The 26,136-nt window shown below is 34.2% G+C and overlaps 1 protein-coding gene across 6 annotated transcripts in view; it reads left to right on the forward strand.

The window, feature by feature from the left end:
- The window catches only part of SLC41A2 (solute carrier family 41 member 2), a 104,382-nt gene that overhangs the window by 34,484 nt on the left and 43,762 nt on the right, over positions 1-26,136 (forward strand). For all 6 annotated transcript variants that reach the window (XM_032493445.1, XM_032493448.1, XM_032493446.1 and 3 more), the window contains exons 4-6: positions 9,941-10,012; positions 13,855-13,999; positions 16,547-16,693. In XM_032493445.1, coding sequence (XP_032349336.1) covers positions 9,941-10,012; positions 13,855-13,999; positions 16,547-16,693 — 364 coding nt within the window. The remainder of the gene's footprint in view (positions 1-9,940; positions 10,013-13,854; positions 14,000-16,546; positions 16,694-26,136) is intronic.

The following is a 26,136-nucleotide window of genomic DNA, read 5'->3' on the forward strand; positions in this document are numbered from 1 at the left end:
GGGTATTATTGAGCACTCATAGTGCACCAGCACTGTGCTAGCTGCTTTACAAGGATATCTTATAACAACCCTAGGAGATAAGCACTATTCCTGTTTTACAGAGGAGAGACTGAGGCATCTTGTCATGCCAGAAAGTAAAGAAATGCAAAAAGAAAAAAAAAAAAGAGAGAGAGATGAGGATACAACAAAAGATAGAGTGTAACATACTAGCCAGATCTGGGACATTTTGGGCCACAAAATAATGATAGTTACAGATTATAACCTGTGGCATAAGATAAGAATCCATTAGACTGTAAATGAATAGCAAGGCAGGCAAGGTCTCTGCTATGGTGGAATTTACATAAATAATTTCAGATACTGGTAAGGGCAGTGAAGAAAATAAAACAGGATAATGTGATGAAAGATGATTCACGAGGGCTATTTTATAATTGGTGGTTAGGGGAGACTTCTCTGAGAGGCGGTGTGTAAGCTGGAACCTGAATAATAAAGGTGAATTAGCTATGTCAAAATCTGGGAAAAGACCCCTCTAGGTTCCGGTTGTATCTAATCAGTGTAATGATGTTAGTGTAATAATGTGAGGTATTTATAAGTATTCTATACAGATTCACTTTTGCAGTTGAGCCTGGGGCAGGAATACAGACAGAAGCCCATATGACCATATATCTATGTAGTTTAAAATTGTACAACAAGCTTACAAGTTAAAAAAATTTTTTCTATCTTTCTACCTTGGCAAATATGTTCTTTGAAGATCTGTAAGTCCAAGATCAAATTTAGAATTCCTGGACTTCTTGGGTCCTATTTTGGAACATAATGTTGTAGAGAGAGCCAGCCCTTGGTCTGAGGCCTGCTCCCTTCCTCCCCTCTCCTTGGCTCTGTGTCCTGGACTTTGAAATATGTCACAACCTCAGGCCTCATGTCCAAGCTCCATCTATACCCCCAGCAATCAGCCAGCCCTTGAGCACTCCTTGGATTGGGCATTCACCAATGGTGGTATGATCTGCCTTCAGGAGGACTGACTTCAGGAAGAGGCCCTAGGATTGGGCTGCAGGCCACTTGGTCAGGGAAATTCATGGTCCCAGGTATCTGGAGCACGGCCTAGAAGGAGATGAAGCATAGGCTTCGAGTGGGCACACTGCTTGGGCCCTGTGTATTCTTCTTCCTGTAGAATGGGGCAAAGCTAAAGGAGGTGCAAAGTGGGGCCTTCTACGCCGTGGGTCTCAGAGCTGGATTACAGATTTGGAGGACTACTGATTCTAGATGCCAGGAGTGGAAACTTCTTTTGGCCTAAGGAAAATTACATGGCATAGAAGAGATATCAAAACTGCCTTGTGGTGTACTTCTGCGAGATATTAAAACAAGATGGAAAAGTTATATATTAAGGAGAGTTGCTTGAACAAAATAGCCTTCATGTTATACTCTGAAGGCAACAGTCACAAGACTTACTAATAAACCATTGGTTGCTTACAGAGAAAGCAATTCTTTTACTGGAACCTTCTCAAGTAACCAAATGGATGTACCTTGAAGTGTACAAGTATTTTTTACAAAGTCTCTTCTATAAAAGTCCTCCTATCATTCTCCTCCTGAGAAGATCCTGAAATTGGCATGAATGCAATAAAAGCTGAGCTGTAAATGGAAATTTACTACTTTTTTTGGTGTCTTGGAAGCCAGTCATGTTGCTCTATTTGTTACACTTTTAGATTCAAGGGCTAAATGCAGATTTTTCTCAAGTGATCGTGTGAAGCAGTAGGTACATGTAAAAATATTAAAATAAAAAAATTGTTTTAGGGCAACAATCTTTGACTCATCTAAAAATATTTAGAAAGCATCGTCGTCATGCAATAATGTATAAAACTTCAGTTTATGGAATTATTTCAATAAAATTATATCATACTATCAACCAAAACTTCCACCTAGGAATTAAAGAGGAGATAAGTCTTTTATCAATTATAATATAAGAGGAAAGGAAGCCAAAAATTTTAGTAACACTACCATTTTCAGCAGTATCTAGACTGACAAAACTACCAGAAACAATCTTGATTCTCTAATGGCTTTGAAAGTGAGCATCTATATAGTAATTCAAATATGAAGTATAGTGACCTTAGGATCAATCTAGCAGCTCTCAGTGCTAAATTATTTCTAAAAAAATTTAATAATAAAATGGTCATAAGATTTTAAAAATTTGATTAAATTTCACATTTGTTCTAAAATCCTAGCAGTTCATCATATAATGGTGACATTGGTGTCAGAAGAATATTTATTATAATACTTGGCCATTTGGCATCCAGCTGGAATGTGTGTCCAGAGTACCTCCAGTTTTTGTCTTAAAAGACAAAACAAAAACTTTCATGTAGTTTTACTAAGGTTTTCAGAGTTAGTGAAATTATGTATTTGTGTTCTATCTGCCGTCTTTTCCTGGTGATCTACACTTGCATTACATTTTAAAACTGGTCGGTTACCTAGGTAGAACTCAACCCAAGAGGCTTTTTGGCAGGAGAGAATAAAGAAGAGATCTAGGAAAACAAAAGTAGAAACATGTAAGGTAGAAGAAAGTTACTAGAATGAGAGTTAAGAGGTGGCTTTAGTTTCATTTTGTTGGAAAGTGAACTTTGTTCTGATAAATATAATTAAGCATACAGACATTTAAGCAACTTGATAACTTTGCCAGGAAAACTGAAATTTTGGCTAACTTACCTCAAAGAAAATATTTCTAAAGGCAGCATTAGAGAATTTGATCTCAAGTTTGCTTGGCAGAGTCCTACCATTCTTACGGAGTGCTGGAAAAATCGTTGTCAGCAGTTTTCCAGTTCTGATGTTCTGTTTGCTGTTAAAGCAACTCTAGGTTAATGACTTCTTAATAGCAAAACCCCCAAAGCCTCATCTTCCATAGACTCTTCACTGACTGCTCTCTACTTGAAATTTTTATAACCCTTGACTTTGAGACCCCACATTCTCTTCACTCTCCACCCTCTTTCATGACTTTTTTTTTGTATATGTGTATTTTTATTGAAGTATAGTCAGTTTGCAATGTTGTGTCAGTTTCTAGTGTACAGCATAATGCTTCAGTCATACATGAATGTACATATGTTTGTTTTCATATTCTCTTTCACTATAAGTTACTACAAGATATTGAATATAGTTCCCTATGCTATACAGGATGAACTTGTTTATCTATTTTATATATACTAGTTAGTATCATGACTTCTTAGTCTATTATTTTGGTTTCTTTTTCTTTGCTTATCCTCTTGACTTGAGGTTTTCTTGAAATTTTAGTACCTTGTCTTATATGTTCTCCATCAGTAGTTTCATGTGGTCCACCACTTGTGGCACATTGCTGACTCAGTCATATCCCCAGTCTCCTTCCTGACTTCCAGAGCTGAGTTTTCAATTGTCTGCACAACTCACTACATTCAGAACTAAACTCATTTTCTTCCCTTACTTTAGCTGTGCTTTCTATATTTATCAGTTTATTAACATTACCAATCACCTCCTGCCTCTTATCCAGTTACTGTCTAGACTGCCAGTTCCACCTATGAAATCCTCTTCTCTTTCCCTTTCCCCCTCCTGCCACCACCTTAATTTAGTCATCTATTGTCTATACTTGGGACTGCTGTAGCAGGTTTCTAGCTGTACTCCCTGGTTCCGGGGAGAAGGATGGATGAGTATAATCTTTTTAAAACTTAAAACAAACACCATTTGAAAGTCATTTCTTTCATTTATGGTAAAAAACTAATAATAATTCTTTCAAAATTTTACAATTTTCCTATGTAGTATTAATTTTCACTTGTGAAAGCAAGAATAAAAATCATTCTAACTATTGAAGGCCAATCTACTTCACTCTTTTTGCTCCATTAAATTCTTTTCTCTTTTCTCATTTTTATAATTGTCTGTAGTAGAATCAGGATAAATGAGCTTATAGGGTTTTAAGGAAGGCCTTGGGTAAGTATAAAGATAGAGAACTTAAAACATAGGATATCAGATACAGCCTCCTCATCCAGTCTGTTGAAGGTCAATTATCTTTAAAATTTTATTCTATAAGGCTAAAGATTAAATGTTCACAGATAAAAAGATATTCCAATAAAATAGGTTTCCACTTTTAACAAGGGAGATTTAGTAATCTTGAATCTGAATCAACTTTATCTTGTCCTCTTTAGTCAAAATTTATTTCTAAAGGTATAATGACTATCTTGAATAATTTTTGCCAAATTTTTATCTTTTCAACAGTAGATATATATTATAGTAGATCTTGTTGTAGATATGTAACAGTAGTATATAGTTGAAAAATAAACCAAGTACAGTGATTCTATAAATTGCTGAGATTAAGTTCTGTTATCTGAGGTCTAAAATTTTCTGCTTCTGAATGCTAGATATAAGAGTCAGAAATGATATTCACTGTCCTAAAGACAGTATTTAAAAGCAAAAAAGCCTATAAAACTATTTTTCAGGATTAAATTGCCTAGCACTTTTCCACTCTAGGCAAAAGTGATTTTTGTTGCCTTAAACCTCTTCGTAGAGAACTCTTGATCCTCTGAAATTATTTTGAAACATTCTACCTTTTAAATTCATTAACTGAAGAAATATTTTTGAGCCCTTACTATATGCTAAGCACTGCTCTGTGTGCTAGGAAATCTGTAATAAACAAACCAGAAAATATTCCTGCCTTCATTGAGCTTACATTCTAGTGGAAGGATATGAAGAAGTTGGCAAAACCTCTTTCTCTAATAATTTTACATCAAAGTTTCCATTTAAATTGTAAAACTTCTAAAATAAGGAAAAATAAAGCCCCAAATAATGACATTAATAACTATGGTACAATTTAGGTACAGTTAAAATCTCAGTATTTTTTCCTAAATTTTGCATAATTTAGAATTTTATATGTTCATGTCATACCCTAATTGTTAGATACAAATGGAATTGCATATTTGTTAATTAGTTCTTAATTTTAAAGTGTATCTCCTAAGTTATAAATACCAACCCATAGTCATAGCTTTGTGGAGTAGAACTGCTTATGTTTATCTAAAACTGTTTCAATCAATTAGATTTTTAGTTCCCCCATTTCTTTGAAGCATTATTGTGATATAATTGACATAAGAAACTATACCAATTCAGTCTTCCATTTTATGAGTTTCAGTACATAGTATGTACCTGAAACCATCACCACAATCAGGGTTATGAGCATCACCCCTATACATTCAAAAAGCAATTAGAGTGTGTATGTGGGTATATGTGTGTGGTTTAGTATGTTTTATTATAAAATATTTCAAGCATGTAAAATTATTTCAATTATTCCCAATATATAGTGGCAGAATGAAGAATGAACTTTCCCAGAGTATAAGTTAAAAATCTGGATAATAAATAATTTGAAGGGAATGGAAAGTGATCAAAGGCAGTCAGAAGCTAGAGTTTAACCTTAAAAGACCATAACTACAATGGGTAAGACTTGCAAAGTTTGTGGTTCTCTTTGCCTGATGGAATTCCCCAGTTCTTGAGCCTCATGTGGCAGAAAACCCAAGTCTTACCAGTTTGGGGATGGCAGAGGTCAAGGAGTCTGGCAAAAAAAAAAGAAAGAGAAAAGTAGGCAGAAACATGAGAGGGGCCTATACTTGAAAGAAAAATACACGGCTAAAATTTATGAGTTTTTGGTATTTTTAATTAAGTGCCTTCTGTGACTTATGCTTAGCTATGGTGGCAGAAAATTGCAGTTTTATTGGCTTGAATTATTACATACCAAGGCTTGGAGCTGACAGAGCAGGTGGAAATTATGGGGAAATCCCAGCAGTATGCGAACCACAGAGAAGATGGGCCCCAAAATCTGAGTATGAATTCTGCCCAGATCTTTGGCTGACCGTTAAACTACAGTGTGGACTCAATAGGCTCTTATTTTATTCAAGGTGTCACAATCCATTACTGCCATTATTCATTTTGATGCCCTCATTGTCTCAGATTTGGCTGGGGAAGCCCTTTCAAACTGAGTCCTGTGTCCTTTTGACATGCCCTTACTATTTTTTGAGCACTTTGTTACTTTCTGGCACAACAAGATGTTCCAGGCTCACCGTTATACTTCCCCTGTCCCAGCCCTGGAACCGGCCATTTCTCGAAGGAGCCCTGTTTTTTTTGAGTGGGGAATAGTATTTAGAGGTTTTAGGCTTTTTAAGTTGTTTAGTTCTATACTGCTTTTAGATTCCACGTTTATGGTATTTTCTTCTACCATTTTAATTAATACTAATATTTTACAGGACTTTTTACATATTTTTAAGTTTTGATTTGTGGTCTTTGTAAGAGAGATTGTTTAGTCAAATCTTTACTTTGTGCAAGACTGCGAGTGTGTCCTAGATAGGTGAGAATTGACCGATTTTTTAAAACTTAAGAAGAGCAGATTTTACAGCCTCTGAGAAAAGTGTACCAACCGTCAGTGGCTAAGACTCAAGGATTCTATGTATTTTATGCTCACTTCTCTAGTTCTTCTCAAAGGAAAACAAATTTTTCTCCTAGAAGCCTTTCCCAACTTTATTCTCATTTCTTTGTTTTCCTTCTACTCCTTCCACTTTTTCATTCTTCCAGATGTTTAGTGTCTTACTGTATGCAGATCATTCTTTAGTTCACTTCCAGTTTCTCCTATTTTTAGAGCGGTCTTATTAGTTTATATTATGGTCTTCATCTTAATACTCTTTGAATTTTAATGTCACTTATATTGTAGAACCTACATGTGGACAAAAAGCTGAGATTATTTCTTTTTCTAGCTGCCAGTTTTTAAATTCACCAACTGTGTGTTTTTAAATAAAATTTCTCATTATACCAATACTATTTTTTCAGTAATGGGAATTTGAAAAATTCACTGAAGAACAAAGAAGAAAATAATCATCCATAAACTCATCATCCAGAAATAACAATGGTTTATTTTTTTATATGCCTATCTTTTTGGTGTTATATTTAATACTTATTTTTTTAAGACTAGTACTTCAATGGAAATTTTCTAGTACCCTTTTGTTTCAAGTACTTACATGTGAAACATATTTTTTCTAGTATCAATTGTAGTAACTATATTTGTATATGTATAATTTCAAGGTCATCCCAACCCATTTTTATTTTTAGCCCCAATAAATCTTGAGTCCTATCTATAACTCATATACTTGAGGGTCAGATAAATAATGAATAACATACATTTATGAAGAGGAAAGGTGTTAAGAATTATAAAAAGTGGAGACTGCAGACTCCACCTAATGGCACTCAGATTCAGAAATTTAAAACCACTGTTTTGGCCAAACGTAACACCACCTTCAGGCTCTGGCTACCTCAGCTCTACTCTTTCCTAAAAGACTAGTGGGTATCTCTGCCAAAATAGTGGCCTCTTTTCCTAATACTTTTAAGACAGACGTAATTTAAATGAATCTGAGTTACACAGAAGTCTTTATCATATCATGCTCTATTATGCTTTATCAGCTTTCAAGTTCTTAGTTTCTTTAGTTGAGCACCATCAGGTCAACTAATCTAATTAACGTAGGTAGAACAAAGGCCTTTAGATATAACATTTATGCTTCTTCTTCTCTGGAAAAATGTAGATGGTTCTTATTCATCCTAGGCCTCTGGACAGTAGGATGGGTCAGCCCAATTCTTGGTACAGTTTCACAAGATGGAGGCAACAAAGATCAATTTTCTGTGTCCTCCCATATCCCCACCCCCACTTTAAATGCATGCCCATACCATAACTGTCTTCCCTAGCTATGGAAATGGGTCAACATTCCTCTAGTTTTATTTTATTTTTTAAATCCTTATGTCTAAAAGTCTTTGCTGTATAAAAATGAAGTTATTATTTGAGAATATATTCTGCTTTTAAAATTTCACATCATAAATTATATTTCATAAACATGAAATTATTTTATTTCACATCTGCCATTAACTTGCTAATTATTTATTTTGCACTAAAAGGATTATAGACTCAGAGATTTCTAGGCTAGAAGGGACTTAGAGATTGTGATCATCATCATTTATACAGCGATTCATTGAGTAGTGTGAAGTTGCTCTGTCAGTTTGGGTTTGGTCAGGAAAACAGAACCATGTTATGTACTGTGGCAGTAAGAAATTTAATAGACCCATTTGGGTTTACACAAATGTGGGAGAAATTGAAATGAAGATCTGTGATGGGAAGGTCAGAGAAACAGCCTGAAACTCTGAAGTAGGGGGAGAAAGCCACGAGTGCTTTGCAGTGAAGAGGTCTTAATACTTACCATATCTGACCAGTGAGACCTTCCAAAAATAATAGCCTCTCCTTCATTTTTGCCTTTCAAATCTTAGGTTCTTCTCACTGGCAGACTATAATCTGAAGCTCTAGGGAAGGGGATTTTGAGGAATGTTTCTCTAGGCATCACTGGCAGTAATGAAACCAAGTGAATCTGACACAGTTGCATACCTAATTCATAGCACTCATTCATTCTGTCACTCTCATCTTTCTTCCTTTTCTTGGACCTCAGTTACTGTATGTCTCCACTGATCATCAAGCAGTCCTGAAGTCTTGACAACTTGTACTTTTTCATGGAATCATTTTAGATTGCTTCCTATACCTATAGGAATCTTTTTAAAAGCTATTAAAAATAACACTCATTTTTCTCATACATATTTCTTGAACACTAAGCCTGAGATAAGTTCACTCTTTAAACATTGCTTGTAACGTATTCACTAACGTGAAGATTGGGATTACTAGAACTACAAACACAAATTTCATCAATAATTTGGATTTTTAGGCTTAGTTAAGAAATATACAAATAAAGACAGCAGGAATAATTATTTTGAAACACTGAGAAATCTTAATACTTGCATTTGCTTGATACATTGAGACCACAGTTCAGAGTGAGGTTTGAGAGCAGAATCTGTTTTCCCTATTGATACAGGAAATGTTGATGTCCCACTTAATCTTTTGGTCTGAAGCCAGCAAGCTAAACTCTAGTTTGTCCATAATTAAAACTACCCATAAGTAATAACCCTTATGTATCTCCCTCTTTACCCATTCACCTGTCTTCCATGACCAATGGGATGATGAGTAATTGAAACCCAGTTCAGTATATTTTTAATAATGATTGCTTATTGCTTTCCAATTGACTGCATTAGAAAATCTTGTCAGATTTGAATATATATTTTTTGAATCCTAAGAGATTGATAAGTATGATTTAGCCTACAGAGCAATTGAGTACGTGAATAATATTATTTTTTAGAGAATATTCTTCCATTTAGCCAAAAGATGTATAAATTTTAATAGTGAGATACATTATCAAAATTTATATGTGAACTGAATGAATTTTTTGTTGATAACAATTTTTGTCATGACTCAAATATAAATCATGTACATATGAATGACTTGTTTGTATCTGGGTTTTTTGGTCAATTCTTCAAATTACGTATGTTTCACGATGTGGGATTAAATCCTAGCAGCTCATAATTATGTAATTATTTATATTGGGCCTCAGTACACAGAGTTTGGCATGTTAGTATGACACTTGATGAGGGGAAGGGTATAGCTCAGTGGTAGAGTACATACATGCCTAGCATGCACGAGGTCCTGGGTTCAGTCCCCAGTACCTCCATTTAAATAAATAAATAAATAAACCTAATTACCCCCCAACTCCCCCAAAACAAAAAACAAACAAATAGACACCTGATGATGTGAGTTGTAAAAATAACATCAGAGGTTAGGTAGATAGTACTAACTAACTAGTTCACTAGTTCTTGTGAACTAATAATCAAGTAGAAAGAAATTTTTTTCTCAGCATCTCAGGCAAGCTGAATGTGAGATGAAAGACTTGTAGTGAATTCAGAATTTTATTAGTTTGCAGTGTGAGCACATAGGATATACTAAAGGATTATTTTTGGCTTTAAGACTTCATATGCTATTTAAACAGAGTAGAGGGCATATAGATTATTCAGTGATATATGAAAATATCCACCTTAACAGGTAAATATTGGGAAGATGGATTCACCCATTGAAAAGTGGAACCTAATAATTGGCAACTTGGCTTTAAAACAGGTAAGTGATACACATATTTGTTTATAGTTCTTGGGTTTTGTCTCTAAGAATGGAATAAATTTTAGTGCTCTTAAGTCTACCATTTAATTATTTCAGGGGACCTATAACAATAATTTAGTGCTTTGAAAAAAATGATAGAGTAAATTGATACCCATGGCTTCTGAAAGTTTTATTTCTCTAGAAACTGATCAGATTCTTCAAAATATGAAAAATATATAATATACAAAATACAGAATAAATACACTACTTTGTGTGTAATAGAGCCAGAATTTGAGTTAATATCTCCATAAGTAAGTGTTTAGCACTTCAGTGCTTAGGTGTTATTTTTTTAACTCTGATTTTTTTAAAGTAAACCTTCTAGTTAAACTTAGCTCTTTTTGATATGTCGTTGTCAGATGTGTGTTTAAGCTGAGTTTTCTTTAATTTGTTAATGCTCTCAGTGTTACTATAAATGATCACATTAAATTGTTAATTATGTATACATGAATTATATATAGATGATCTAGTTCTTTTTAAAATTTTTTTTAAGTCTAGGATACCTTTTTTTATTGAAGTATAGTCAGCTTATAATGTTTAATTTCTGGTGCACAGCATAGTGATTCATTTGTACATATATATATTTCTTTTCATAATCTTTTTCATTATAGGGCATTACAAGTTATGGAATATAGTTCCTTGTGCTATACATTCGGACCTTGTTTATCTATTTTGTATATAGTAGTATATACAAATTTCGAACTCCCAATTTATCCCTCCCCACTCCCTGTCCCCCCTGGTAACCATAAGTTTGTTTTCTATGTCTATGAATGTCTCTGTTTTGTAAATAAGGTTATTTGTGTCCTTTTTTTTTTTTAAGATTCCACATATAAGTGACATCATATGGTATTTTTCTTTCTCTATCTGACTTACTTTACTTAGAATGATAATCTCCAGGTCCATCCATGTTGCGTCAAATGTCATTATTTTATTCTTTTTTAAGGCTGATAAGTTTTCCATTGTATGATATACCACAACTTTTTTATCCAGTCATATTTTGATGGGCATTTAGGTTGCTTCCATGTCTTGGCTGTTGTAAATAGTGTATCTAGTTCCTTCTAATCTCAGGGGAATATCTCTTTCTCTCCCACCACCCTCTCCTATCCCCAGGATACAAGACTGCAGCCCTCTAACAATTCTCTAGCAAGTGTGAGCTTAGGAAATGCTCACTGATTTTAATGTTAGGTTAACTGGAACGTAATGTTGAGTTGCAGAAAAGTAATATCATGTAACACGTTTCAAAGACAAAGAAATAAAGGAATTTTTGGAATGTAGGCTTTAAAAAAATCTATGCATCTGCTTCTAAGATCACAGGGTTAGAAATAAAGTCTGGTATCTAATCTCAGCTCTAACATTAACCAGCTATATAATCTTTGTTAACTTACTTGACCTTCCTGCACTTCATTTTCCTCTTCTTTTAAGTCACAGTATTGCACTAGGGATGTCCATAATCGTTTTCCTGAAACTGTAGAAGTCTATGCAGGGCTAATAGCCAAAATATCTAACAAGTAGACTACTATAAATTAATGTATGAATTAAAATTGAAAATATATTCCATTTTCTTCTTTAAACACCCTCTTACTGAGTGATGTGAGTTGTACTATAGATTATTTATCAAATTATTCTAATAATTTCCATCTAGGCTTTTAATTTTTCCTTTCACTCCTATTCTCCACCCTTCCCTTGTCTTCCTGTCTCCCTGCATCTGTTGGTTAGGATGGGAGCCAGAGATGGCCGGGGAGTCACTGACTCTAGTTACCATAGCCTGAAGTCTGTATTTTTGTCCCACTCCACCAAGGATGCATGAGAAACAGGGAAGCCCACACAGGCCCATCAGGACACAGATGGTGCCAGCCAGCAAGGCAGCAGCTGGTTGGAGCCCACTTACCTGTGGACGAAAGCAGAGGGGAGTAAGAAAGCAAGGTCAGGTGGGGGGTGGCGGTTGTGCTCTCTCTGAAGCTTTATCTAAAAACTTGAGCCAAAACTTGTGAAAGAGTAGATCACATGGAGGGAGGAGTGGGATGGGCTCGCAGCGCTCCTTTTCTAGTGACGAGCTGTGGAGGGTGGATGTAGGGAAGGATGGAAAGGACAGAGGAGGCTTGTGCTGTCATCAGCTTCCCTGACTATTAAATGGGATCCGAAGCAGATGACCTGTCATAGATTTCTTCACAGTTATACCCAGTGGCCACCTCGACCTGTCCATAAATTGTCGAATAAAGCTAAGTTCCCAATCCCAATGAAGAACCAGTACCCCACGAGGAGGGTATGCCCTGGCACTCACATCTGTTTAGGCCTGTGTCTCTTGTGAACCTCCCCACCTTCTCCTTAACCCAGACTTTGCTCTTCTCTTTGGTGCAATTGGACATTTCCTTTGCAGGTTCACAGAACAAGACTTCTTAATCTAAACTTTGTGTGTGTGTGTGTGTGTGTGTGTGTGTGTGTGTGCGCGCGCGCGCGCATGCATGCTGTGATATCTTCTGTAGGCTCCCTAGCTCTGTATTTTATTTCCAAGAAGTAAAAGCTCTGTGTTTTATTTCTAAGAAAAACCTTGGAATCACAATGCTAGAATTTACATTATTAGTTAATTTTATTGCTTTTACATATCATATTATTGAATAACCAGTATGAGAATGCTGAAATATCTTAGCACCTGGTATATTCAGTGATCCTTACAGCTTGAATCTCAGCTCTGAATCTGCCGTAATGAAAGATCTGGGACCAGAATCTAGGCTATCTGGTCTCGCTAGCCTGGGCTCTTGCATTGATTTACTCTGTGCCAAGATTAGACTACCTGTGTCCCTGGATCCCAGTACATGGTATGGCTTCATAAAATCTGTGATCAACCATAAATTCTACTCAAGTATAGATGCATTTGTGTTTTTGTGGAGGGAAGGCTCAATAAAATTTTCTCCAGATTGTCAAAGGAGTCCGTGGTACAAACACAGTTAAGAATCAGTGAACTAGATGATTCCTTTAGGGTTTCTTTTAGTTCTAACACTTAGTGAATATGATTTTAAGAGTTCATAGTGACTTTTTAAAATTGTCTTTTTTTGCGGGGGGTGGGGATTGCTTTGTGCCACCACTGTGGAAAGCACTTTTTGTATTTGATTCATTTAAATCTCAAAATAACCCTTTCATGTTCGATATTATTGTTACCATTTCTCAGATTAGGAGTGGAAGTTTTATAGCACTAATCAGGATCGTGACTATTTGTGAGGTTATTTTTTAATGTCCATCTCTCCCATTGGACAAGAGTTCTGTGAGGGCAGGAAATAAATCTGTTTTGACTGCTGTTGTAGCCTAGCACCAGGCAGACATCTTGTACATAGTAGAGTCTGAATTAATGCTTGTTGGGTGGGTGAATTTAAATAACTTGGCACAAGATTGAGTGGTATAGCCAGAAATCAAACTCTCGTCATTCAATTATAGAATCCATCTCTTGCCAGTATTGCCTCTAGAGTTAGGCTTCCATTGTGTGGATTGAGTACTTTTCAGTCTTAAGGTTGGTATTTTCTTAGATCTGTGGATTACACCATCAAATTCACTTGGGGTTCTTGTTAAAAATAGATTCCTAGATCCCCTTCCATTCCTACTGCTGCCAGATTAGGGCACTTTAAGAACCCATCACCTCAGGGAATTTTAAAGCTAAAATGCAGTAGCTTCTTCAAAAGGTAAGACAGCTCAATTACCGAATAATATACTTTATTTCTTCTGACTCAACTTGTATGCCTATTTACAGAATCAAATAAAAATGTGTTTTGAAAATGAATAACTCAGTTGGACTCTATTTAAAACTTTTTTTTAAGGTTCAAGCAACAGTAGTTGGCTTTCTAGCAGCTGTGGCAGCAATTATTTTGGGGTGGATTCCAGAGGGAAAATACTATCTTGATCATTCCATACTTTTGTGCTCTAGCAGTGTGGCAACTGCTTTCATTGCATCTCTTCTGCAGGGTAAGTAAATCGGTAAATGTCTACCCTACAATCTTTTACTTTCTAATTACTTTTCATGTTAACTGTTTTTATTTAAATGACACTTGTTCATTATAAAAAGCAGAAAAGTTATCTACCTTTTAAAATATCTCACTTCAGATATATCTATATGTATTATATGTAAACCTAGTATAGAGCAAGTTTCTGCGGTTGTCTCCCGGTCTTCAGTCCCCTGGTACAGTTCCCAGACAAGATCAGGAAAATAGGCTGGATATTCATTTATTCCTGTAAGTTAAATTAACTGAGAAACACCTTTCTGGAAATAATGCAGAGGATTTACTGAATTGTCATTCAAATAACTAGTTCTCTAGGAATTTTGAGCTTCAAAAGCAGTCCCTCTGTTAAAATTTCTTAAAGTTTCAGATTTCAATTTTTTTTTTTTTTACTATTTCTGTGGCAATATAAGTATAACCATATGCTTAACACAGCATATTGTTGGCTATAGAACTTTAAAGAGCCAGAAGGTTTTAAAGTTTAACTACATTATAATTTTTTTGTTGGGATGTCATTCTTAATATTGATTTATTAATATTAACTTTACACAAGAGAACTTTTATGGAATCATAATCATAAAAACTGATTTCTTTTTATTTTATTATTGCCGTTTTCTCACTTTGTATAACTAGGAAAGTTTAAAATGGAAAATTCTCATGTCAGGTGATCATACAACGAAGCTAACTTTTTTGTCTGGGTTCTGGTAATTTAGAGAATCTTATTAAAATTAAGACTTGACTTCCAAAATATTTTCAAGCATTTTATTTTAGTACATAATTATACCAGGGGTGGTTTCTTATTTCTATATTAGAATTACTAGAATTGAATGGTGTTAACACTGGCAAAAGCAGAGTGAAGTTATGCTATTGGAAAATTAATTTCTGGTAAAACAAATGTTAAAGCATTAGCACTCTGTTTCTTTAGGCTTATTTGCTTCTGTGTTCTTTCTAATCTTGTTTCATTTAGAAATAATTATTTAAAAATTTTCAGTCTAACATATTTGTATTGCCTGGGGTTTTTAAAACCATAAAAATTCAGATTTTAAAAATACATTTGCTTAAGCCTTCTTACTTTGAATAATACATATTCTGACTTTATGATAAGTTGACCTTTATGTAGAGCAGATACTATTAACCACCTTTTGTAGGTGAGAAAACGTACTCAGGTAAGGGGACTCGTCCAATTTCATCAGCTTGTTCACAAAAAAATCAGAATTAAAATCTGGTTCTTGCCTCCCAGCTCTTTCCACTTCTCCATGATGACAAAATAGTTGTTTTCAGCTGAAAAGATATAAATGGCATTCTGTCATAGGAGAAGTTTCCACATCAGTCTTAAAAGGTGCTGATTTTGAAAAAAGAATTCTATATGATCACATCTTGATTGATTATTATATAATACATTAAAAAAAACTTCTATCGCCTTTTTTTAAAATTTACAATAATATCATGGGGAAGATAAGTCCTTAAATTGAAAAACCCTCCAGAATATAAGACGTGAGACAGTGAACCAAGACAAAAATTTTGCTTTTAATAATTTTGGCTTTATGGTGTAGTAGAAAAAAACCAGTTACAAGCTATATGACCTTTGGCAAGAATTTAAACCTACTCTTAGTACCTCAGTTTTATTATCTGTAAAATGAATACTTTAGAATAAAATCCTTTGAGTCATTTTTCAGTCTAAAAATGCAGTGAAAGTCTGGTTCTTTTCTATAGCCATATATAGGCTTGCATATTGATTTATGGTTAGCACATAAATGAACTAATCTTAAATTTTCTCTGCACTACATCCTCTTAATGTATTGGCATGAGAAAATCTGTACAATTGAGTATGGATAGAAATGCTATTTTTCTCCTGTTTCTTTGATTCAAGAATATAAAGATTTAAAAGTATAAGAACACAGTCAGATTTTCATCTTCTGTTGTTGGAGGTTCAGACTCAGAAACTTTTGAGTTTAAAGAGTATCTTTTACAAAGACTGCTTCTTGTATTCTGGTCTCCAGTGTTCAAAATTTAATTACTTCTCTCTTCTTAATACTTAAACACTTTTTAATAATAAAATGAAGGAAGCATTGCTGGCTACCACTATGTAAACAAATCTGGTTTTGTTGATGTTCTCCCCAAGTGCTATGTGTATAAAAATGACTCACCTTTCTTGACATTTCATACTTTAAGGGTTAAAATAAAATCTTTGACTTTGATATACATGAATACATTACATTGAAGGCATGCATGTTACTAAATTTGAAACTTTAGCTTTAAAATTGTAACAGTAGCTTTTCAAATCTCTAAATGCAACATTGAACTTTCCAAATCTTTTGTGATCCCCACTTGGAATTTGTTGAAAGACATTTTGCTAAGGCATTAGAGTAAAATGTTTTGTTTGCTTTAGTCAGCTTATCTAAGCAGTCTAACTGGAACTGGTATGCTGTTTGTCTAGCCTGTAAATTTCAGTATTTAGGAAGATTGATTTTCTTTAAATCATGGCACAAAAAGTAATGAGCTTTCTTTTTTCTAGGAATAATAATGGTTGGGGTTATCGTTGGTTCAAAGAAGACTGGTATAAATCCTGATAATGTTGCCACACCCATTGCTGCTAGTTTTGGCGACCTTATAACTCTTGCCATATTAGCTTGGATAAGTCAGGGTTTGTACTCCTGTCTTGGTAAGTTGACTTGAAATTAAATATAATGTGTTGTTCAGAGTCTCTTTAAGTAAATGTTGTTGCAGCAATGTGATGAATCCATGTTGGCCTTCATCTGTGTTAGAACTGTGGTTGTAGCTGGTTAGAGTAACTACTGTTTGTTGTATACCTACTATGAGTTGTCATTCTCACATATTGTCTTCTCTTCTTAGAGAGTTTAAAATTCTAGAAGATAAGGATTATCGTCTCTAATTTCAGATGAGAAAACTGAGGGTCGTAGAGATTACATGTGTTACCCAGTACTGGTAGGAAGGTTGAACACAGGCCTGTCATCTATGAATTCTGCCTTTTCATCTCAATGTGCAGGCAGTGAGGAGTCAACCCAGAGGATTTTGGTACACTTGTTGTGTTACTGTCTCAGAACATAAAGTTATGGTGGTATTTGAAATTTAGTGATTTTCCCCCCATCAGAAACCAATGTGGCAATTAATAACAACCACCAAAAAATCACCGTGAAAATTAACCTGAATGCTGTGTGAATTTGCAGCCATCTTATATATGTGATTCCTGTTGATAGTAAGAGAATATTTATAGACTCTAATGAATTGCTTTAATGTAAATTTATACTCTGGGACTATTGTCAGTGTAAATGAATGTCATTTGTGAACATAGGTTTAGTGCTGAAAGGTGGTTGTAGTTTCATTTTTTTTTTAGATGCCAGATTTTTAAAAAATGAAAATAGAAACCCACAGCAATACAAATAAGGTTTATAAGCCAAGCCAGAAGCAAACATTTATTCACATATCCTCATATATTTTTATAGATTCCAGACAGATTTATGGTATACTTTGGAATAAATCTAAAGTACATTTGATTTGAAGAAGAGTCTCAGATAAATGTTTTTGAAGAAAGGGCTTTCACCTAATAAAGGCAGTCATTTTTCTACTACTTTTGGAGCTATCAAGAGAAGCTTAACTTAGTATAGACTTGGGTACTTAAATTACCATGAAGTCGTTTGTAACACATTTCTCAGCTGCTTGCTAAATACCATGATGTCTCCTCATTTGAAGCCATTGAAGAATGTTGTCATAATAAATGTGACACTTGTTATAATGATTCAGACTAAATATTATGACATTCCATAAGATAAATGAGCTTTTAAGGAAAATAGTGTGTGCTCACTTGTTAAATTGTATTTTTAAAAATTGGAAGTGATAAACTCTCCTTATTAAAAGCTTAATCAATCCGTTCTCTAAAGCTTCAAGTACTTTGAGTGTTACAGATGATACATTAGTAGTTTAACTAGATCAAGAAATAAAAAAGTGAAATTACATACCATAGTTTTGAAATTAATGTATTTTTTTGGTAGTGTCTTTGGTTTTGGTATCAGGGTGATGGTGGCTTCATAGGATGGGTTTGGGAGTACTCCCTCTTTTTCAGTCTTTTGGAAGGGTTTGAGAAAGATTGGTATGAGTTGTTTGTATGTTTGGTAGAATTCCCCAGTGAAGCCATCTGGTCCTGGACTTTTGTTTGTAGGGAGGTTTTTTTTAACTGCTGATTCTATTTCATTTCTAGTGATCGGTCTGTTTAAGTGGTCTATTTTTCTTGATTCATTCTTGGTGGACTGTATGTTTCCAGAAACTTCTCCATTTCTTCTGGGTTGTCCAATTTGTTTCCATATAGTTGTTCATTGAAAGATAATTTTATTATTAAATAGTACTTTGATTTTTCTAGGCCTTTACTTGTCTTCTGAAAGTTGGCTCAAAATATCCAGATGAATTATTAAAACAGTATCTTTTACGTTTCATCTGTATCATTTGTTTCCCTAAAAAGATATTTTTAATGGGCTACTGATAGATTCCATAGTTAATTTAAAGGTGTTTCTGAAGTGTCAGTTTGAATTTCTAAAGTGTCTGCATTATGAACACTAGGGGGCCTCATAAAACCAGCAGTTGGAAGCCTAGTTTTGGGGATATTCTGAACACAGAGATTAGGAATGGGCAGGCTTAAATTCCAAGATCCCATTCATCCTGCTGAGATGCCTAGCTCTTGGAAACAAAGTTTAATTCCTGAACTATATCAGAAACACTTAGCAGTCTTCAGAGATTAAAAAAGGATTTCATGGTGGCCATAGGCTTTGGTTATCAATAGAGGCCATGAACTGTATAGCTCTCAAAGAACTGGACATTGAGGAAGGTCTCACTTAACTCCCCACTTAGAGTTTTGGATATTTGGAAATGACTTTGAACAGCTCCCCTCGTGTCTTGTTAGCTTTGATACATGTACTAAGGTTCACTCTACATCCATTTAACCTGCTACCTTTCTCTTATTCCTGATAAAATGTGCTGATTTCTGATATCTGAAGTCAATCTGGAATTTCCTTTCTCACCTCTCCAGTTCTCCAAAAAAGGGCAGAAGAAACAAAGCTCTGTTTACTCTTACTGACTTTTGGTAGTCACTGTAAGTAATCTTTATTACTTAGTGAACAAAGTGGAAGTTTTGGCCCGGTATTCAGGCCTCCTGGGGTCTCACCTTCTCAAGCTCCGCCAGCTCCTCCTTCTCTTGTGCTCCAGCCATACTCAGCTATTTACTGATTCTCATACACGGCCTGTGATTTTTCTCTTATCTTTCTTACATCATTCCCCTCTCCTCCATGAAGGCCGGTTAGGATCCTCATTTTTCAATACTAAATTCATAGATTTCTCTAATCTTAGGGAACCTTTTTCTCCTCTGAATTCCTATAACACTTTATTGAGTCTTCTCTTTATTGATTCTTTACATTTGGCATGTCATTATAGCTTTTTATGTAAATATGATACCTGCCCTTATGAGGGTATATAAGCTTCTTATGGACAAAACTGTGTTTTTATTTTATTTTTTTTGTAGCACCCCATAGTACCGTATACATAGTGGATGTTAAATAAATAACACTTTACCAAATGCTTTATTCCTTTTGAAAGTTATCCAGTTAATGTGAGTAGAAATTATTTGGGAAGTGGTATATATGCATGGAAAATGGAGGACAGTTATCCCTCTTAATGATTTTGCCACAGTATCTGTCCACTAACATAATAGATTGTAACGAAAAAATAATCCTTTCTTTTTTAAATTTTTTACTATTTTTTTAATGGAGGTACTGGGGATTGAACCCAGGACCTCGTACATGCTAAGCATACAATCTACCACTGAGCTATACCCTCTCCCTCAAAAACAGATCCTTTCAGTGAGGACATATTATTAGGAAAATATTGGAATGGTAGAGTGCCTTAGCAGGAAATGTCTAGAAAGTAGTATCAACATAGAAAAATTAAAATGGCAACATATGCCTAGAAAAGATCTATTTCAAATGAAAATAGAAGAGGAAATAGCAAGTTTAGAGAGTATCCTAAGCTCTAGATTATGATATGCTTTGATATGACTTGGAGAGAAAATATAAAGTTATTTATTCATTCATATAGTAATCTTAAAACATGTAGCAATCTTTAAAAGCTCTTAAAAGGATCTAAAGTTGGGCCAGTAACTGAAATACCTGTATACTTATACAGTGATTGTTGCTTTTTCTTTCTTGTTTGCATAATTTCAATAGGATTTTAAAGACTCTTTCAGTTATTTATAACTACATGACTGTATAATCCTTGTATGTACATGATGTTTACTGATTTGAAAAATTATCAGCTTTTCTCTTTTTAGGCAAGACCTGGGAAGCAAAGTTTTTATTCATTTCTCATTCTTCAAGGTTAACTTTAAAAAGATGGCTTGCAAAGCAATAAACTCTAAGAGCAATAACAGTCAGCCTTAGGTTGTTACTTCAGTCCTGTGGAGACTAACAGGGATGCCACCTGGTTATTTACAGAACATCCTAGAATATCACTGCCTTGATGTGGTGATGTGAGTAGAACCTAAAGTATCGTACATTTCACTCTTCTACAAAGCTCCTCAGTGCACTGTGCCATCTTAGTTTAGAGTGATTCCTAACAGGTCAGTTTAGTGAGAAAATTCTGATGGTTGTGTTATAAAAGGCATTTAAAGAATGTTTACAACTTTTCATGCACATCGTTTTGTTGTTTGCCCAGAAACAGCTAACATAAAAATGTCACTCATAGCAGCTACATATTTCAGAAGTACTGCAGGTGAAAATAATGAATGCTATTAATGAAATTATGTAACAGTAATTGCAAAGTGCTTCCAACAATCTAATAGAAGGTGAAAGTTGTGAATCAAAAGATGGCAGTTGTGTTTGGCGGTTAAGTGGAATCATAGCAATTTGAACCACTTTAGCTGTGTTAATCCTTATTGTTCTGTAGTTTACCTATATTGTGGAATCAGTACTAATGTACACAGACATTTATTAGGCTTGAAATTCCACAAAGTTTTATCTGTATTCCTGTATTCATTTCCATTGCTGCTGTACAACAACAGAAAATAATTTTCATATAGTTCTGGAGGCCAGAGTCCAAAATAAGTCAATTATTCAGGGCTAAAGTCAAGGTGTCAGCAGGGATGATTCCTTCTGGAGCTTTCAGGGGGAAATCCGTTCCTTACCTGTACCATCTTCTGGTAGCCGCCAACATTCCTTGGCTTGCAGTCACATTACTGATCTCTGCTTCTCTGGTCACATTGCTTTGTCTTCTGCAGTCAGATTCCTCTCTGCTTCCTGACTGTAAGTACACCTGTGATTACTTTAGGACTCACGCAAGTAATCCAGGATAATCTCCCTGTTTCAGAATCCTTGACTTAATCACATCTGCAAAGCCCCTTTTACCATATAAGATAACATGCACTAGTTCTAGAGATTAGGGTGTGGATGCCTTTGAGGACCATTATTCAGCTTACCACAATACCCGTTATGATATGCCCAGAAATTAATACAAAATGTTGTTTTGACTAGGATCATTTAAATGCATTTCATTTAGAAGGAAGACACATTTAGGTTTTGATACTAATATAGAAGTCTATGGTTGATTTTTAATCAAGCATTTTCTCTTGCTTATTGTGTCATTAGTGGTTTTCTAAAGGTAATTCTTTAATTTTATGACATATATAAAACACCAATATATCCTAAAAAGAGGTATGTTTTAGCACCTTCCCTTTTTGTATATTCATAATTTTCCCCTATTGGATTAGAATTTAACCAGGGAAAAGGTAGGAGGGTCCTATACAACTTAACATATAATTTAATTCATTAGGAATGGGCATTTTAGATTTGATGGGAAGTTGAAGTAGAATACTTTTGCAGAAAATAATTTTAGATATTTTTATTTTATCATGGCTTTCCCATTCTTCTTTTAATGTTAAAATTTTTATTTGGAGATAATTTTAAACTTATTGAATAATTGCAAAAATAAAATAGTACCCAAAAAATCCTGTGTACACTGTACCAATGTTCACCAAATGTTAACATTTTACCCCATATACTTCATCTCTTATTCTGTTCATCTCTCTGTATGTATACATGTATGTTCTTAGTCTTTTATAACATTAACAGTTTTAAAGAATATAGTCCCCCTCCTTTTTTTTTCATTGTTGGAATTTTTAAAAATTGAGATATAATTCACTTGCCATATATAACTTACCTTTTAAAAGTGTACAATTCAGTAGATTTTGGCATATTCATAAGATTGTGCAACTTTTTATCTCATTCCAGAACATTTTCATCACCACAAAAAGAAACCCTTAGCTGTCTTCCCCATTCAACCCTTCCTCCCTGCACTGGCAACCATTAATCTACTTTCTGTCTCTATGGATTTGCCTATTCTAAACATTTCCAAAAAATGGAATCATATAATATGTGACCATTCATATCCAGTTTCTTTTAATTGATATGTTTTCAAGGTTCATCTGAGCATAAATAATATTTACTTGTATGGATTAATAATATGGCTGAATAACATTCCACTGTATGGTTAGTTATATCATATTTTGTTTATCCATTTACCATTTGATGCATATTTGGATTGCTTCTACTTTTTTGGCTATTATGAATAATGCTGCTTTAAACATTTTGTGTTTTTGTGTGAATATATGTTTTCAGTTCTCTTGTTATATACCTATGAGTGGAATTTCTGGATCATATAGTAACTCATTAACTTTTTGAGGAACTGCCCACTTGTTATTTTTCATTTCTTTCCTGAGAAATTTTTCCCCTCTTTGAAAATTCAGGGCAGTGATTCTGGGGTTAGGATGGTGAGTGTTTTTTTCAACTTCAAATGTCCTTCCAGAGATGTAATGTTGAGAATAATTTAAAAGCTTGGCATGGTGCTCCTCTCTTGACCTGAAAATGAAATACCAAGATGATCTGACTTAGCAGAATAGTTCTTTTCATTTGTTGTTAGTGGGTTTTAATGCTTTTAGTTTTCTGTTTGATTCTATGAAGAGACTGTTGGCAACATTAGTTGTTTTAGGAGGTAAGAATGCCTCCTAGTTGAAATGTTACTTATCCCTGTCTGATGGTTTAGCAAGGAGAACTGGGAATCCATCCAATAAAGATTTTTTCATTTTTAAAAAAATTACAGAGAAGATGATTCTATATGTAACATTAGTCTTGTCCCTTTAAGTGGAAGAAAATATTTAAAGAATTTTGTTTTATTCTAATTATTTTGAAGATGTGGTGGCAAATCCAGACAAAGCCATGAGGATAAAATTTGGATGTTATTTTAATACTTACAGTAATTGTTCCTACGTGATTGGAATAAAAAGTTGAGTTTCTATCTAATTCAAACACCTTTAGTCATAGATGAGGAGAGCTTTAAATCTCTCAAGAAGATGAGGAAACACAAAATTCAATCAGAGATAAGAATATGAATAAGGGTTGAAGAATTTTGTGAGATGTCAGAGAAGTTTAGTAACATTTAACTTAAATCTAAGACTGCAGGCTACAAGGACTGTAAGATCAACTCAGTCTTGAAGTTATGAAGTCCCTACCCTACAAAGTAAGTATTAGAATTCTTCAGAAAAATTCAGGAATGTCCTAGCTGAAATCTCTGATAGTAATAAAACCTTAATCAGCTAGAATTATATTACCAAACATGTTTTGGGGGTGATGTAACTATTTCAAGAATGTGGGCAACTTTTTAAACATAGGGAGATTTAAAACTAAATATAAAAATATTTGAGAAGCAAATTTATGTTATGAATGGTTTTATGCTAAAGAGGCAGTACATATTTTTAACCTTTTTTTTTTTTTTGGTAGGGGGAGGAGATAATTAGGTTTACTTATTTTTAGAGGAGGTACTGGGGATTGAACCCAGGATCTCATGCATGCTAAGCATGAGCTCTACCATTTGAGCTATACCCTCCCCCAGTTTTTAAAGTATACTTGTTACTTAGCCTGTTAGAGTAACATGTCAGTCTTAATTCCATTTTAAAATTTATAATTAATCATTTTTTCTTGTAGTTGTTAAATAGAAAGATTACCAAATTTGTATGCATGGTATGAATATTTATGAAAACTTAAGACTCACCATATTTCTGTGTTTAATTTATTAGATTTAGAAAGATTATTTTAAGTTCTAGGAAACTTTTGTGAGAAAGTGAAATGTCTAAAGTAAATAGAATATCTCAGTGTGTTTTCCTAAGTTTGTAAATGCAACCAAATATAATTCTGAACTTTTAAAAATAATTTTTGGTTGGATGCCAGACATTGTGAATGTAATGTTAGGTGCTTGACTTTTTTTTCCTTGCAAAGTATTGGACTTTGTTCTTGTAGGCAAGATTTTCCTAAACTCTTTCTGTAGGAAAGCACAACAAGGGGAGACAATGAATAATTGTGATCAAGTAAGACAGTCTATCACAGAGAGGTATAAAAAAGTCCTTGCAGTCTGTTATCTGAGTATGTCCCAAATAGCAGGATGTTAATAATAATGGTGATGATGATTATGATGATAGTAAGTGTTGAATAAATGTTAATTTTGTGCCTGGGCATTATTCTAATTAACTTGTATTAATTCTCTTAAAACTCACAGTAACTCCATGAAATAGGTACTGTAATTTTTAACGTTTTATAGATAAGGAAATTGAAATTTATAGAAGTTAACTTTCTTGTCCACGGTAAATTTTAACACCTACATGTGAAACTAGGTAGTCTGATTGAAATATGGTTAATACAGTGTACTGTATTCTATCTTAGCATATTAAATGTTCTGAGCAATTCTGCAGTGAAGAACTGTGTCTAACTTTATCAAACCTAGCATGTCAATTTTATTTTGGAGCTTGGAATGCTATTTAGGATTGGGAGGCTATCTGTTAATCAATCGATTGACCAATATTCTATGGAATGCTTGTACTATAAGATCCTTATGGGTAAAAACAATATCCTATTTGACTTTGTTTTTCAGGTTCTAAGTTATTCTTTTTTTAAATTGAAGTATAATTGATTTACAGTATTGTGTTAGTTTCAGGTATACAGCAAAGTGATTTGGTTATATATATTTATTTTCAGATTATTTTCCATTATAGGTTATTACAAGGTACTGAATATAGTTCCCTGTGCTATATAATAAATCCTTGTTCCTTATCTATTTTATGTATAGTGGTTTGTATCTGTTAATCCCATAATGCTGATTTATCCCTCCCTCTCTCCCTTTTGGTAACCATATGATTGTTTTCTATGCTTGTGCATCTGTTTCTGTTTTGTATATAGATTCATTTGTATTAATTTTTAGATTCCACATGTAAGTGATGTCATAATATTTGTCTTTCTCTGAGTTATTTCACTAAGTATAGTATTCTGTAGGTCCATCCATGTTGCTCCAAATGGCAATATTCCATTCTTTTTTATGGCTGAGTAGTATTCCATTGTGTGTATATGTGTGTGTGTATATATATATATACACATATATATATGTGTGTGTGTGTGTCTATATATATATATAGACACACACACACACATACATACATACATACATACATATATATACACACACACACCACTTCTTCTTAAACCAGTCATCTGTTGTTGGGCACTTGGGTTGTTTCCATGTCTTGGCTAAATAGTGCTGCTGTGAACATCGGGGTGCATATATTTTTTTCAAATTAGAGTTTTTGTCTTTTCTCCATTTATACCTAGGAATGAGATTGCTGGCTCATTTGGTTGCTCTATTTTTAGGTTTTTAAGGAACCTCTATACTGTTTTCCATAGTGGCTGCACCAATTTATATTCCCACCAACCCATGTAGGTGGGTTCCCTTTTCACTACAGTCTCTCCAGCATTTTTTATTTGTAAACTTTTTGATGATAGCACATTCTGACCTGTGTGAAGTGATACCTCATTGTTGTTTTGATTTGCATTTCTCTGATAATAAGCAATGTTGAGCATCTTTTCATGTATCTGATAGCCATCTGGATGTCTTCTTTGGAGAAATGTCTATTTAGATCTTCTGCCCATTTTCTGATTGAGTTGTTTGTTTTTTCAATATTGAGTTGTATGAGCTGTTCATATATTTTGGATATTAACCCCTTGTCAGTAG

This window comes from Camelus ferus, chromosome 12 (genome assembly GCF_009834535.1).
Source record: "Camelus ferus isolate YT-003-E chromosome 12, BCGSAC_Cfer_1.0, whole genome shotgun sequence".
Classification (NCBI taxonomy): Eukaryota; Metazoa; Chordata; class Mammalia; order Artiodactyla; family Camelidae; genus Camelus; species Camelus ferus.